Source organism: Nesoenas mayeri (genome assembly GCF_963082525.1).
Source record: "Nesoenas mayeri genome assembly, chromosome: 18".
Taxonomy (NCBI): domain Eukaryota; kingdom Metazoa; phylum Chordata; class Aves; order Columbiformes; family Columbidae; genus Nesoenas; species Nesoenas mayeri.
Window position 1 is genome coordinate 10,645,594 of NC_137566.1, and position 13,930 is coordinate 10,659,523.

At 50.3% G+C, this 13,930-nt stretch overlaps 1 protein-coding gene across 1 annotated transcript in view; it reads right to left on the bottom strand.

The window, feature by feature from the left end:
* Positions 1–13,930, bottom strand: part of GPSM1 (G protein signaling modulator 1) — a gene marked incomplete at both ends in the record, with an annotated part of 56,553 nt that overhangs the window by 24,007 nt on the left and 18,616 nt on the right. Inside the window, 6 exons of the mRNA XM_080355852.1 lie at positions 6,330–6,456; positions 9,239–9,347; positions 11,073–11,228; positions 11,502–11,617; positions 12,749–12,872; positions 13,715–13,857. Of these exons, the coding sequence (XP_080211978.1) occupies positions 6,330–6,456; positions 9,239–9,347; positions 11,073–11,228; positions 11,502–11,617; positions 12,749–12,872; positions 13,715–13,857 (775 nt within the window). The remainder of the gene's footprint in view (positions 1–6,329; positions 6,457–9,238; positions 9,348–11,072; positions 11,229–11,501; positions 11,618–12,748; positions 12,873–13,714; positions 13,858–13,930) is intronic.

A 13,930-nucleotide genomic window follows, 5' to 3' on the forward strand; every position in this document is an offset into this window, starting at 1 on the left:
GCATCGCACGGCCACACGGCGTCCGGAGCCCCTTGGTGCTGCCTGACTGCAGCAGGGTGAGCAGCTCGCTCAGAGGCTTCTCGGGTGGGAACAGAGAACGAAGAGATGCTCTGGACCACAAATCAGAAGAACCTTCACGTTCATGTGAAGAGGTGAGACTTGGTGCAAATGTCCTCCTTGGGGACAGAGGTGGCACAAGGGAGTTACTTTCCCCCAGTGGGGACAAAACCAAGGTAGCTCAGGAAAGCTGCAGTATTTGAGAATGAGGTGATCTTGTGTCTTGCAGCCTTTCAAACTACTATTGATTGCCATGATGTTGGGTAGATCTTTGACTCCAGTTTCCTTCCCAACAGCAATGGGTGTTAGCTCTTCTCCAACTGAGAAAGGAAGCATTTCTGTACCAAGAGGGTGGTCAAACACTGGAATGGGCTTTCTAGAGAGGTGGTCGAGGCCCCAAGCCTGGACATTGCCCTTAACAACCTGCTTTAACTTGGTCAGCCCTGAATTGGTCAGGCAGTTGGACTAGATAATCACTGAAGGTCCCTTCCAACTGAAACAGTCCATTCTATTCTATTTAAGGCTGGAATATGGCGTATTTGCAAATAAAGCGTTGGCAATTCAGGCCAAAGAATGAAGTATTTAGGTTTGTATTTGCAGGATCCGGAAATGCAGAGCACCTCATCACGCAACACCTACCAGATAGTCAAATCCGTGCCTTGGAGCTTGTGGGAAGCTTAGAGCCATGTTAGAGGCACCCTTCTATAACCACAGCCTCCCCAGGCAATGGTCCCATCAACAGCTGTGGGGACAGGAGGATTTTCTGGGAGATAAACTGAACCGGGTGGAGGAAGCACGTAACCTCGGGGGTAATTCAAGAACAGCCCCAAAAGGCTTGGCAGGAACACTTGGCGTTCTTCTCAGAGCAGGATTTTCTCTGCCAGTATATGGCAGAGCCTCACAACCTCCAGTCTTCCCATTATTAGCTTGTGTTGAACAAGCAGAGATCAAAGAGAAACTGAGTTTGAGCTAGAAAGTGACACACAGTAATTAACACGGGCAACATCTCCAGCAGCTAGACAAGCCCAATTACAGCAGCTGTGTCCTCCAGGCTGACTCAGGGGGTCAAGGGAAGGAGCACCACACATCAGAGCCTTGCAGCGGTCAAACAGTGGCAAGAAAATCTTCTACAAAGAGGGGCAATGTACTTGATCCCTCCTCCTGGGCGCTGCTGGGAATCAGTCACCAGCTTGCAGCACTTTGCAGCTACTGGAACATGGCTGTTCACACTGGACGCTGAATTCGTGAGCTCTGTCTGTACAAGCTGCCAGGTCTCTGCTGAGCAAAGGTCTGGTTCCTGTCCCAGCCTCCGGGTGAAGGAGAGTGGTTCCCAAGGACCATCCAGAGATCATGGCCTTGCCTCACTTGGTGAAGTGCCAAAGCAGACCATGGTCCTCCATACAAAAACCTTTATGAGATATAAAAATAATTCTACCTGGGAGAGAAAGACAATTGACTTCTTCTCAGTTCTCTGCAAGAAAAAACAGTAAGCAGAGGTGTCTTGCTCCTAATAGTAATACTGCGCTGTCAGACAGAAGATCATGGTAATCACAGGCATTTCCTACACGTTGGCTACCAAAGGAAACTGTCTGTGGAAAGTGCATTTTGGAAGCAGACAGCACAGCGCGGGGCTGGGACGGCTGCAGGAGCCGGGAACAGCAGCCAGAGCGAACCCGGGGCTTCCCAGCCCAGGGCAGGAGTTTGTGTAAAGAACCAACAATTCCAAAACAGCGAGCCCTCTCCACAACAACACATCCCTTGATTTAATGGGTGGTTTTGCCAAATGCCACGTTGTACCTTCTCCACCACAGGCTCTAAGAACTGGCCTCTTCCCCACCCTCCTTTCCAGCATCGAGATATTTCCTCTGCCGTGAGCAGAGATCTCTTGCTGTACTTTACACTGAGGCTGGGAAGGAGCAAGATGAGAGAAGAACATTAAATACTCTTAGCAGTTTGAGAAGAATATTTTAAAGTTTCATAAAGCCAATCCTGGGGTAGCCTGAGTGCTGAAGTACTCAGACTAAATCCAAACAACTCAGAGGTTCATCCCCCCATCAGTGCTGCTGGAATGATTTAACAGCTGTAACAGCAGAGGTTACTCAGATTGAGAAAAAACTCATTACAAAGATAATGAAGAGGCATCTTTTAGAAGTGTTAAATCTTCACCCAAGCAGTCCCCATGCCAGCAGCACTCCTGTCTCTCCTGCTGTGCTACTTTAAGCATCACAGCAAGGACTGCCCCAGACTCGGGTCTTTTTGGACACCTTCCTACTGGGAGGCACATGGGAACGTTTGCACCAGCGCTGCTCTGAGCTCAGAAGCTGAGGCTCTCCTGAGCATCCATCACAGCACAGTAAAGCACCCAGACCACCTTGCATCCTGCCTTCCACTTGGCCAAAACCTGCTCTGCTTCAGTCCTCAACCTCACCCATCAAAACCCTGCATAAGCTGGTACAATTAACCAGCACAGTCTCAGGCTTTCGCTTTCCAAATGAAAAAAGGCTGAGCTGCAGCCCATCAGCTCTTGGGAAAAATCAAATATAATCGAGGATATTTAATGTTAAGCAATTGCATTTGCTATGCTTACTCAGCCTGGCAAGAACAGGGCAGTTCCTTGCCAAAGCCACCAGCGATGTGACCCCTGCACTCATCTGCTGAGCAGAAAGCAAATGCTACGCACACACCAAAATTACATCCCAGTGAGCAGGGCTGTCCCACTGACAGAAGGACACTGGTCCCACAGGGCCACATCTCTCGGCTGTCACCCAACACAGTCCTATGCAGGAGGGTTGAGCAAAGCACAGAGAAGGGATAGCCCGAGGCACAGGCCGGCAGGGGTTGGCAGCACCGCTGCCTCCTGCTCCGTGTCAGAGGGCTGGTCAATCTGGCGTGTCTCAGCAGCCCTGAACGCTTCTTAGATACTTCAAAGATATTTAAACCAAGCAAACAAACAGGCTGGGAAACATGAAAGCAGATTTCTTCTATCCCTGTCTAATTGATCCAAGGGTTCAAAAATTCCTGTGAAGAAGGCAAGCTCAAAACTGCACTGGGGACGCAAAGACTCACATTGAAAACCACACAGAGCTGAGGACTGCTCAGGAGGAGTGGGGTTTCACACCCGCCCAGCCTCAGCTGCCCACTTCACCAGCTGAGGACACAACCTGAAGCGCGGTTGCCTCTCACAGGGACGAGCAGCGCCCGGCACGGCGGCTCCTGAACACCAAACAAGCGGCCTCACCTCTGCCAACCCCTTCTCAGCAGATGTGCTGAGAGCGGGGGAAGCCGGGCTCACAGCCGAGTCCTTTCCTGCCTTCAGAGCCGGTTGAGCGTGGCTGGGCAGCACTGTCTGCATACAGCAAACAGCACACACACCGTGCCAGGAACCAGCTTCCAGTGCATCTACATGCCAACACCTTCTGGAACACCTGCATCCCCCACACCTGCACCCAGCTGCCAGGAGAGATGTTGCTCAGTGTCTCCTAACACAACCGCTGCTGTCGGAGATGATGATTGAGGCTGACACGCTGCTGAGAGCAAAGGGAAAGCAGCCCAGAGTCAGTTTTCACTTTGGAGAGGCACCGAGGCTTGGCCAGAGCTGCTCTCTGCCTTCAATCCAGCACCTCCACCCCGCGGATGGTGGGTGAGCTCCCCACTCTGCGCCCCCTCCCCGCTGGCAGCTGCCCGGTCGGTCCAGAGGGGAGAGGTGGTGAGGAGGAATTGAAGGGGGAACTCTGCAAGGCCGTTCAGCATATGCTGGAGATCCCGGTCACCCACTGGGCTCGGTCTAGGAACGGTTCAGGTGCCCTGCTGCCCACTGAGCACCAGGCACAGCCCGCTCCTTGCTCAGCAGATGCTGAAGCCTCAGTCCAAACAGACTGATCCCAAAAAGGGTGGCCAGTGCGGGTGACATGGGACAGCCAGCGCTCCCACCCCACAGCCCGCAGTGGGGCTGTTTGCATGGTGTTTGCACCATGGGGCATCTCCCACCTTGTTCACAAGGTGGAAGGCACCTCTTCTTGTTCATAGGTGCTTTCACCCCTACAAAACACCCTCCTGACAGGCACAGCGAGTTCCCTGACTTTGCTCCAGAAGCAAAAACCTACTAGTACTCCATCCTTCACTTGTATTATGTGAAAGAGGGCGAGACCACTTTTCAGAGCCACATTTTTGGGTGTTTGGAGAAACAGACACAGCCTCTGTTTATCTGCTTCATGTTTTAGCTACTCTCTAGTTTGCTTTGGTTTGTTGCTTTAAGCTCTCTATGTTTGCATTTCTTGACAAGGTCGTTGCTTTCACAAGACTTTTGCAGCACTGCCCCACTTCCCGGGCCTCCAGCTTTGTCTTCTGACGTCCAATTGTTCTCAGAATATTAATTAAAAATCACAAATGGCTCAGGAAGAGGAGCCAAAACAGCAGAGGAAAGTATCAGACACTGTTTCCTCCCTCAGGCCCTCAGTGGAGGGTAATATCCAAGACTTAGAAGCAAAAGCAACCTGCGAAGGACATCACAGTCCGACGCTCTGGCTCAGGGTTTCCCAACTGATGGTACAGGTTCTCCCAGAACTCAAGTTTGCTATGAAGCTTTATTCTACTCACTTGATGAAATGAGTGTGGTTTATAACATGCCTGCCCTTACAGATGATTTTAGCATCCTAATGAATATGTGGACATTTTATAACCTTAAGCAGGGAAAATAATCTGAAGGTAAAAAAATGTGGAAGCTCTCCTCACCACAAGATTTGTTGACATCAAAAGGTACGGCTGGTTCAGAAGTCAACTTGAACCCCAGCTCTCTCACCTGCTTCCTGTTACAGAAACAGATGTTCCTCTTGCTGTAAATTGCTGCTATTAATAATATAAATAATTATGCTTTTCTAATCATTTAATAGGTGCACAGTAGGGTACCAAAGTTCCTGGCAGCAATTAAATACATCTGCTTTCTTCTCAAGGGCTCAGAGACATGTTGGTGGCCTCTCTTATCCTCCGCTGAAGTTCAGAATAAGAGCTGAAGCCAAAATAAAAGCCAAGGAGCAATCAAGGGAGCCAGGCTCCTCTCCACAGGCTGTCCTGCAGCCCCAACCACTCTCCAGATCTCTCTGTAACAGGGGCAGCACCTTCCCCACCTGAGATGTGTGTGTAAAAGCACATACACACAGGCAGGTGATCTCCAGAGGTCCCTTCCAACCCCAACCGTTCCGTGATAAAGATGGACCTGATGTGAAAAATGAGGCTGGGGCAGCTGTTGTGTCCCACATGGCCTCTGAGGAACAGCTCAGCTGATGGAGCACAGCTGGGCACATCAGCTCCCTCATCCATAGCTGGATTTCTCACTAAAAGCTTTAGCACTGGTGCGGCAGGTTACACCTTCGAGATCAATACTGAGAGCAAACAGCAGAGCCAGCCTTCCTCCCTCCCAGAACAGCGTCCCTCAGCCCGAGCATCATCTTCTCTACATCAGTTTTACCAACTGGAAAGAGAACACATCGCCTGAGAAAGCCTGTCTGCACTAACAAGGTCATATTTAATCAGACAGCACCTCCTGGGATGTGGTTTCATCTGTGTGAATTAGTAAGTCTGTCCACAGCACCAGAGCAACCAGCTGGAAATGGCCCATGCTGGACACCCAGGGATGTCTGCAGCAGGCAGTGCCAGGACAGACGGATGGTCCCCAGGCTGGGGACACATCAGGTTGGCAGCACACTGCGGCGAGGACTCGCTGTGCTTTCCTGCTCCCTGGAGAGCAGAGGCAGGATGACCCAGTGCAGTGAATAAAGCCATTTCGTCTGCTGTGACCAAGCCTTGCCACATCTGTTTCCAAGCTGGGCATCGCTGCAGGTGCTCCAGGGCTGAGGCAGAACCCAGCACGCTGACGCTCACAACCTGCCTTCAGCCCATGCTGTAGGCTTGTTCCTTGGATGCTAATCAGAGTGCAAGCAGACAAAAATCCCTGCCAGTCACCTTTTGAAAGCTTGCTTTATCAGTCAAATCACTTAAAAGGGCCCTGCAGAGCTTTAAAAGAGACAAAAGCTGATTTTCTGCTTGGCACAAGGAACTTCATTCCCAACGCAGATTAATTCTATTAACTCATTCTGCACGCTTTTTGGGACAGATCCTTCCCTACCCTTGCAGCTTATGGAAAGCACAGAGCAAACATACAGCATCCTTTCTGGTAAAGGCGCTCAACAGCCTCATCTGGCTCTGGCATTCAGATTTCCTCCCACATTGCCCACTTGCAAACACCTTCTCATGCCAGCCAAAGCCCAGAAACTCACCTTGTGCCTCGTAGCCAGAGTAGCGCTGAGCTGTGCCCACATCCTCGTCCCCGGGGCCCAAGCCGAGCGCCGCCCTGAGCTGGGCCATGTTCAGCTGTGCTGTCAGCTCCCCGGTCCGGTCCCCGATCTGCAAGGTGCAAACCAACAGGGCAGCTGGTTAAAAGGCAACATGCTCTAAGCAAACAGCCCCTAGGAAAGGGTCTGCAAGTCCCATATCAAAGCAAGCACACAGAAGCAAGTTTGGAGACATCCTGGAGGGACCATACAGTCCAGCTTTCAATAGCAAAGCAACTCACCAAAACTGTTTGTCAGTAGTAATTTGGGAGAGGGTCCATTCATGGTGGGCTGTGGATTGGCTACACCTCAAGATGCATTTCTGGAATTTCTGCAGAGTCAACGAACTTAGGGGGCACAGCCCGCCCACTGCTACAGAATTGGATAGAGGTAAACATGCTCATCTGGACCATCCCGTAGTTTGGCAGAGAGCCCCAAAACTCTCAGCCCCTTTCCTCAAGCATTTCCATAGTTACTGGGCACCAGCCAGCCACATTACCACCAGCCATGTGGGCAGTAGCACACTCAGGGCACGGATGCTCCGAAAGCCCTCCTGTCCTGGCTCAGATCTGTGCAGCTTTGAGTTGTTCCTAGTGATCTACCCACGCAAGACTCCAAAATCTCTTGCAGTCCAACTTTTTCCAGATTCTCAGCTCTCACCGGCCCGAGGCCAAGGAAGCCAATGTTACATTCTCAAGAAGAGATCTGTCCAACGGCTCCTGCTATTTAAAATTGGGAATCACAGGATGTGCTGCTGGGCCCTCCTTGAAGTTTAACCAAACAAGAAAATGACTGTGCTGCACATCACCAGCGAGCACAGCGAGGTCACTCAAACAGCCTCTAATCTCCGGAACAGCAGCCTCTGTTACAGAGGGAGACCTTGGCCGTTCCCTCGGAGGGGTCTGACTCTCTATTAAATACCCTGCAAACAGCTCTTTTGTGGTCCTTGGAGATAGACTGCAGCATGAGCCATCCTAGAACAAAATCATAAATCTCTACATTATTTATGACAAAGTCCCAAGCACTAGTAAAGGCAGGCAAGATCAAACAGCTCATCACAAAGCATAAATCCCCTGCCAGTTACAAGAGATTTGCTGTTGACACCATCTCCAGAGAAATTACTATGTCCTGCTTTGGTCTCATAGTCCTTGCTGCCCTGTTAAATGCTTCCCTGACTTCCACTCACTCCAGATCATCTCCATAACATCAGAGGAACACACCGGCAGGACAATGATCCCAGGCAGGACCTACCACGCTCAGCACAGCAGAGCCCCGTTTTCTCCCCTCAGCTGGGATGTCTCAGCTCCCCAGGAGCCCGCTGTGACACACAGAGATAGGAAAGGCACTGCAGAGTGTGTCTGAGAGCTGGGGCAGCTCGCAGGGTTTCTAGACACACATCCTTCACTCCAGAAGAAATTTTTCAGTAACCTCTGATCACCCTGCAGCAGCTTCCAATGTACCCTGAGCAGATTTCATTTGGATTCAAATGTCACTGTCAGATTTACGTGGAGGTAGAAGGGGGAAAGAGCGATGGGAGGTGAGCTCAACACAGTGTGCAAAGGTTTAACTTCACCAGGTTTTTCCTGGGCAAAACGCTGGCACTTGCCACAATAACACAAGCAGCTCACTTGGTTCCCAAGGCTAAAATAAAACGTTAGGCTTAGAACAGAATCGCTAGCTGCTAGAAGCTAATGCAGGCTCTCCTCACAAATGGACAGTCTCTGCACTGCTCCATAATTAATGATGTGGGGGAGTCTATTAGCCACCTGCCATGAGTAACCTGCTCCTGACATGCCCTGTAATCACAGTGTCACCCCAGAATGACAACAGCACTGTGAACCCCCACCCTGTGGGGTGTCCCCTCCTCCCCCAAAAGTCACCAGGACCACTCCTGCTCCTGTCCCCCCTCATCCACACTGCACATCACCCAGCTGCCATCTGCTTCTGAGTAATCAGCCGCTGCTGCAACACTGCGAGCAGACGAACGCTGGAAAAGTTAATTTGTCCTAAAATGCACGGTGCCAAAGAACAGTATTTCTTCTGCATGTCTGATAAGTATAATTAAATACATAATTAGGCTGGTTATGTCAGCCCTATCCCAAGATTTAGCCAACCTAACAGACAGGCAGGAGAATACACAAAGCACTTACATGTGGTGATTTCAATTAGTGCTTCACTAGGGCAATTTCTTCATCTGGGGAAGACTAAAGAGGCCACGGCCGATTTCCTCATAACACACTGGAAAGAGCAAACAATGGCAATCTTGCTTTTCATACTTTTGAGCCACCTAAAAACGCCATGTTTTTGCACCAGGGAAGCCATGACAAGCTGGACAAGAACATCTGTTAAAACCAGAGTGGCTGCACACACAAAACCCCTTGTTTTCTCCAGGTACTTAACTCGCCAGCAAATTGGGTCAGACCACAGCTGGAATCACAAGGGCCATATCAGTCAGGATCTTGCAGCCTTGTGCTCTGGAAAGGGGAGTCTCACTACCAGACCGGACACCAAGAGGTATCTGAGTTCCTTCCCTCCAGCTGGGTGCAAAACACCTTGGCCAGCAGACTGGACAACCAGTGCCCAGGTCCTTTCTCACCTAGGAATATTGGTTAAGAGCAACATAGAGCAAACAGCCTATCTGGAATTAAAGTGAAGGCTGGGAGCCTCCCATAGAAATAATATTTTCCAGCCAAGCTCTACAGTTCCTAAAGACACCGTTGAAACACCACATAGACAAGGGCTTTCCAGAGCAGTCACAGCAAGAGAAGAACTACATTAATACAACTTATTGGCATAAAATAAAGCCTCTCAACAGAGAGGACTGATCCCCTCTGATCTCAATCAGCTTCTCTTACCTCCTGGGAGATTTCAAGATGCTTCCTTGCAAAGTGCAAAGCCTGTTCATGGCTCCCCAGAGAGACATAGGCATTTCCAAGACTCCAGCAGGCTCTTCCTTCTCCCACCCTGCAAAACAGGAAACCGTCAACCGCAGAAATGCTGGGCAGAACCCAGCAGCACAGCAGCCCTTTCAGGGCCTCCTCCTCTAGAGCCAGGCCTCCTAGTTATGTTTTCAGCTACAGAAGTGTTCTGAAAAAGAAAATCAAATGCACTGTCCATATTAAACAGTTTGCATGCTGAGGTCAGTAAGATCAGGGAATGAGCAATAGCCTCGGCAGCAGATTTGCACCCACAGTGGCAAAGGGCAAAGCAGTGTAGGGGGGCTTAGGAATGGTTGGTTCCATTTGGAAGGGCCCAGAATGGTTTGTCTTCCCCTACAAGCATCAGCCTGAGAGCAGACGCCAGAGCTCCTGTGCAGCTTCCACCTTGCACAGCAAGGCTTCCCCTCCAGAGGTGCGCAATGCAGCAAGAGGACATGTAACATCCAGCCCTTTAGTTCAACAACAGCCCAGAGCTAAATTAGCAAGAATATGGCAAGGAGAAAACATTGCAGGAATGCAACACTCTCCTGCTAAACACCAGCAGTGCATCGCCCAGGATGCACACACAAACTAAAACCGCGTGCGACAGCCAAGCCAATAGCGACCTATTTCCACAAGGCCTCCAGGGCACTGCTGCTTGTTTTCAGAAGCCAGAGAAAGCAGGTGAAGGAAAAACCTGCCCCGGGGCAGCCCCCAGCAGACACCCAGGTATCTCTGGAGCAGGTTTCAGCACCTGCTTGCACAAGCAGGCAGAGACCTAGGGCTCCTCAGAGCCTGTTCAGCTCTGCAAACGAGCAGATGTGGGGGGTGATGGGATAAAAAAAGCACATGGGGGCGCAGGGGGAGGTTCAGCGTGACTGCAACTCCCTTTTCAGAGGTTTGGGCGGGTTGATCAGCATTTAAACGTTTTTCTTGTCACCCTATTCAATACCTTCTGCTCATGGGGTGTGTTCCCAGAAATGCGGGAGCCCACAGGCCTGCACCCCCACAGCATGATTCACCCTGGGGTGGGATCACACCTTCCCTGAGCAGATACCGCCCGGAGACTGCCAGAGAGCTCCCATTTTAATGTCTCTGCTCCATCTAGTGGAAGATACCGAGCTTCCCAAGAGCCAGCAGCAGCAACACGGTACGAGGTGGCTGCAAAGTCACTTGAGCTGCAGGAAGGCTCCAGGATGACAGAGTATGTATCCAGGAGAAAGGAACCAACAGAGGCCAAGCCTCCTAAAGAACAAGGAATGAAATCAAGAAGCAACATATAACATCACCACGTTCTCTATGTAATTTCATTTCTTTCTACATGGAAGTGTCTAGCATCATCTTGGAGCAACAGGACAAAGTGGCAAATATGTATGTATGTATGTCCTATTCACACAGTTTCCAAGGAAGATGCAATTCTTGTGAACCTGAGGAAACTTTAGAGGGGCCCTTCTGGGATAAAATAGCAGTAGCCACATTGCAAAATGCCAAATACAAAGCATTTTCTTTAAGTTCCTCTTATCAGAACACTCAGCCCACACATGCACAGCTTTAAGGGCACAACCTCCAGGTTTCAACCACACAATAAAGGTGCCAATCACGTTACCTTTTTTGACAGATGACTGAACTAAGGCCTGGTTTCAGAGACATTTCTAAAGACTTTCAAGAATACATGTAACTGCTGTTTAGCCCCAGCAGCAGAGAATAAATCAACAAGAAAGGGTCTGAAGCCACTAGAGCAGAAACATCCTCTCCTGAGGCAGCCCCTTACCTGTCTCCCAGCTCCTGTGCTATCACCAGGTGTTTTAGGTGGTACTCGATTGCTCTTTCATAGTCTTGAAGCAGCGTGTATGTGTTTCCAAGACTGTAGCAAGCCTGGGCTTCTACTGCTTGGTCTTTAAGTTGTCTGGAGAGCTGGAGTGTTTTCCTGCATGGAATGGGTGGAAATGAAGAGATCTGGTCACTGTGGGGCACCTCTGCGACAGGAAAATCACCACTTTGGCGTGTGCTGTGGTGAAGTGGATGCCTGTGGCACAGCGCAGGCTGGCCGGTGGCTGTTCACCTGCCACTGCTGAGCACCACACATGCAATTGGTCTCCAAGTCCCTTGTCACATTCTCCTGAGCCATTGAACTCACTGCAATAGGTCAGGATTTCCAGGGGACATCTGCCCGGAGTCTACCTTAGCCCCTGGCACTTACTTGTAGTACTCAGCAGAGATGTCAAACCTCCCAAGGAAGATGTGCGCATTGCCCAGGTTGCTGTATGCTCTCCGCTCGGCTGCCTTGTCCCCAAACTCCTTAGCAATAGCAAGGCGCTGTAGCAGACAAAGATTAGTGAGTACAGTCTGGCCACCACCAGGTTTCAGTTACACAGCAATGCTTCTGGGAGATTAACTTCTTGCTTTGCAAAGCTCCCCACCCAGCAAGGTGGTGGTGCACATGCCTACCAGGGCTGGAGGCAGCAGGAAATCTCTCCCTCTTTTTGCAGTTTAGGATCAGGAAGGGTCTTTGGAAGAGTGGGAGTAATGTCACATCCTCTTCTAACTCCTACTCCAGCCTGATCAGTACACATCTCTCCAGCTAAAGTGCAAAAGGAGTTATGCACATACCTCAGCAGCTGAACCAAGAGGCAAATGGAGAGCTGTAGGTCAGGCTGTGAAGGGATGTGGTTGATCAGCAGACAAGAGCAGGAACAAGGCTGTCACTCTGCGTGGTGCTGTGCCACAGAATGCACAAGCACGTGTGCATGTTCCTTCTCACCCACTGCGCTGCAGCTGCTCCCTGGAGCTCTGCCCCTGCCCGCACCTTGGTCCTGCCTCTCACACCCCCTGCTCCCCAGGCTTACCCACTTCTCACCCTCCACTTTGTAGCACCCCCAAATACTGTTCTCCCAAAGCACTGCTGCCTGCTGTCCTCCAGCACTTAGAAATCAGAAGAGCTGTGACAGGGCTGAGTTTCCAAGGTGCTGAGCACCTTCCACTGCAAGGAAGCAGATATGTACTCTGAACTACAAGCTAAATTGCATTTGAATTGAGGCAGGGACTGTGTCACCTCACCTGTCTGTAAAGCTTTACAGGGAGTTATTATGTTCTACAAGCAACATTTATTTCTGATCAACAGCTCCTTCAGCAGCTTAATTAAATTCATGGCTTGAATTTATTAAAATCTAGACCAACACAAATTAAGAGTAGAAAAGCCTTGCTAGGCCAGCTGCAATCTGCCCTTTGATACCTCCTTTGGTTTCCAAGCCAACAGGACCCTTCCCTCATGCTGCTCATTAGGTGCTGACAGGGACTGGAGTAAGACGGTGCTCAGCATGAGTTAGTACAGCAGGGCCAGACCCCCAGGTGAAACAGGAGGGAGAAAAAACAGCTGAGGGCAAATGTGTCCCTTTGCTTCCCAGGCGCAGCCCCTGACTCCTGGAAGAAGGCACAGCAGTTCCCTACCTCCTTGTGGAAGGCTATGGCTTCACTGAAGTTGCCCAGTAAGTACTGGGTGTTGCCGAGGTTGCCATAAGCACGGCCCTGCGCAGCTCTGTCCCCCAGCTCCTTCACCAGGGACAAGTTCCTCCTGAAAAAAGTCAGAGCAGTAGGTCTGGTGAGACACAGTGGAAGAACTTGCACTTGTAAAGAGAGGAAAGCAAACCCTGCAGAAAGCATTTCCCCGCCCCAGCCACCCATCCTGTGCACCCCATGGCATGTGGGGCAGGGTGACCTCTGAAACTATTTAGGAAAGGATGTTACAAGCAAGATAAACTACAGATCCACGAGAAGGACAATCAGGACTTCAGGTGAAAGCCTCTTCCCTCGGGTGAGGGACTCCATGCATGGCCCCAGTTATGGAGACACGGCAGGCTCTGTTCTCGCCAAGGCCAGCAGAGAGCAGCAGGGGCCACGGGAGCTTCCAAACAGCTCCGAGGAGGAGCAGACTATCGAACTTAATTGCATGATCATACTTCAAAATACACCGAGTTTTACCAAGGCAATGCCAGGATGAATTTTAGCTTGCAGTCCCTCTCTCACCTTCCTTGAGATTAATTTGCTGTCATCACTCTGCATCTCAAGGGAATATTCCTAATTCATTACAATGTGCAAAATCTCATTCAGTGGCCCAGTTTTCAACAATGCTGAGCCCACACTCTCATTCAAACCCCCCACGAGAAAGGCTTCCAACAGGACCCAGTAAAACCTGTTGTCTTGCACCCCATGCAGCTATTGCTAACCTAATGGTTATCAGAGCTCAGCCACCCTGCAGACCCTGCAAGCTGTCAGCAGAACAGCAACACCACAAATACAGTTTATGATCCGAGCAGGATAAGCTCAAAGGTTTACCTGTGTGCATTTTCACAATCACTGATGCCTGACCACCCTGTTCCCTGCAGGAGAAAGCACTGCACAACCTTTAATACTTACTCATAATATTCTGAAGCTTTCTGTAGCGTCTCCTTGACTTCTTGAGGCAGGTAGCCTGGGTCTTGGGCCATGTTCCACGATAAGTGTTTTCCCTTTGCATGGTAAACATTTCCTATATTATAGAGTGCTCTGGCTTCACCTACCTAAAGGGAAGAACAACACTGAGCAGCAAGATACTATACTTCACATCCCAATATGAACCTTTCCATTGCTGGA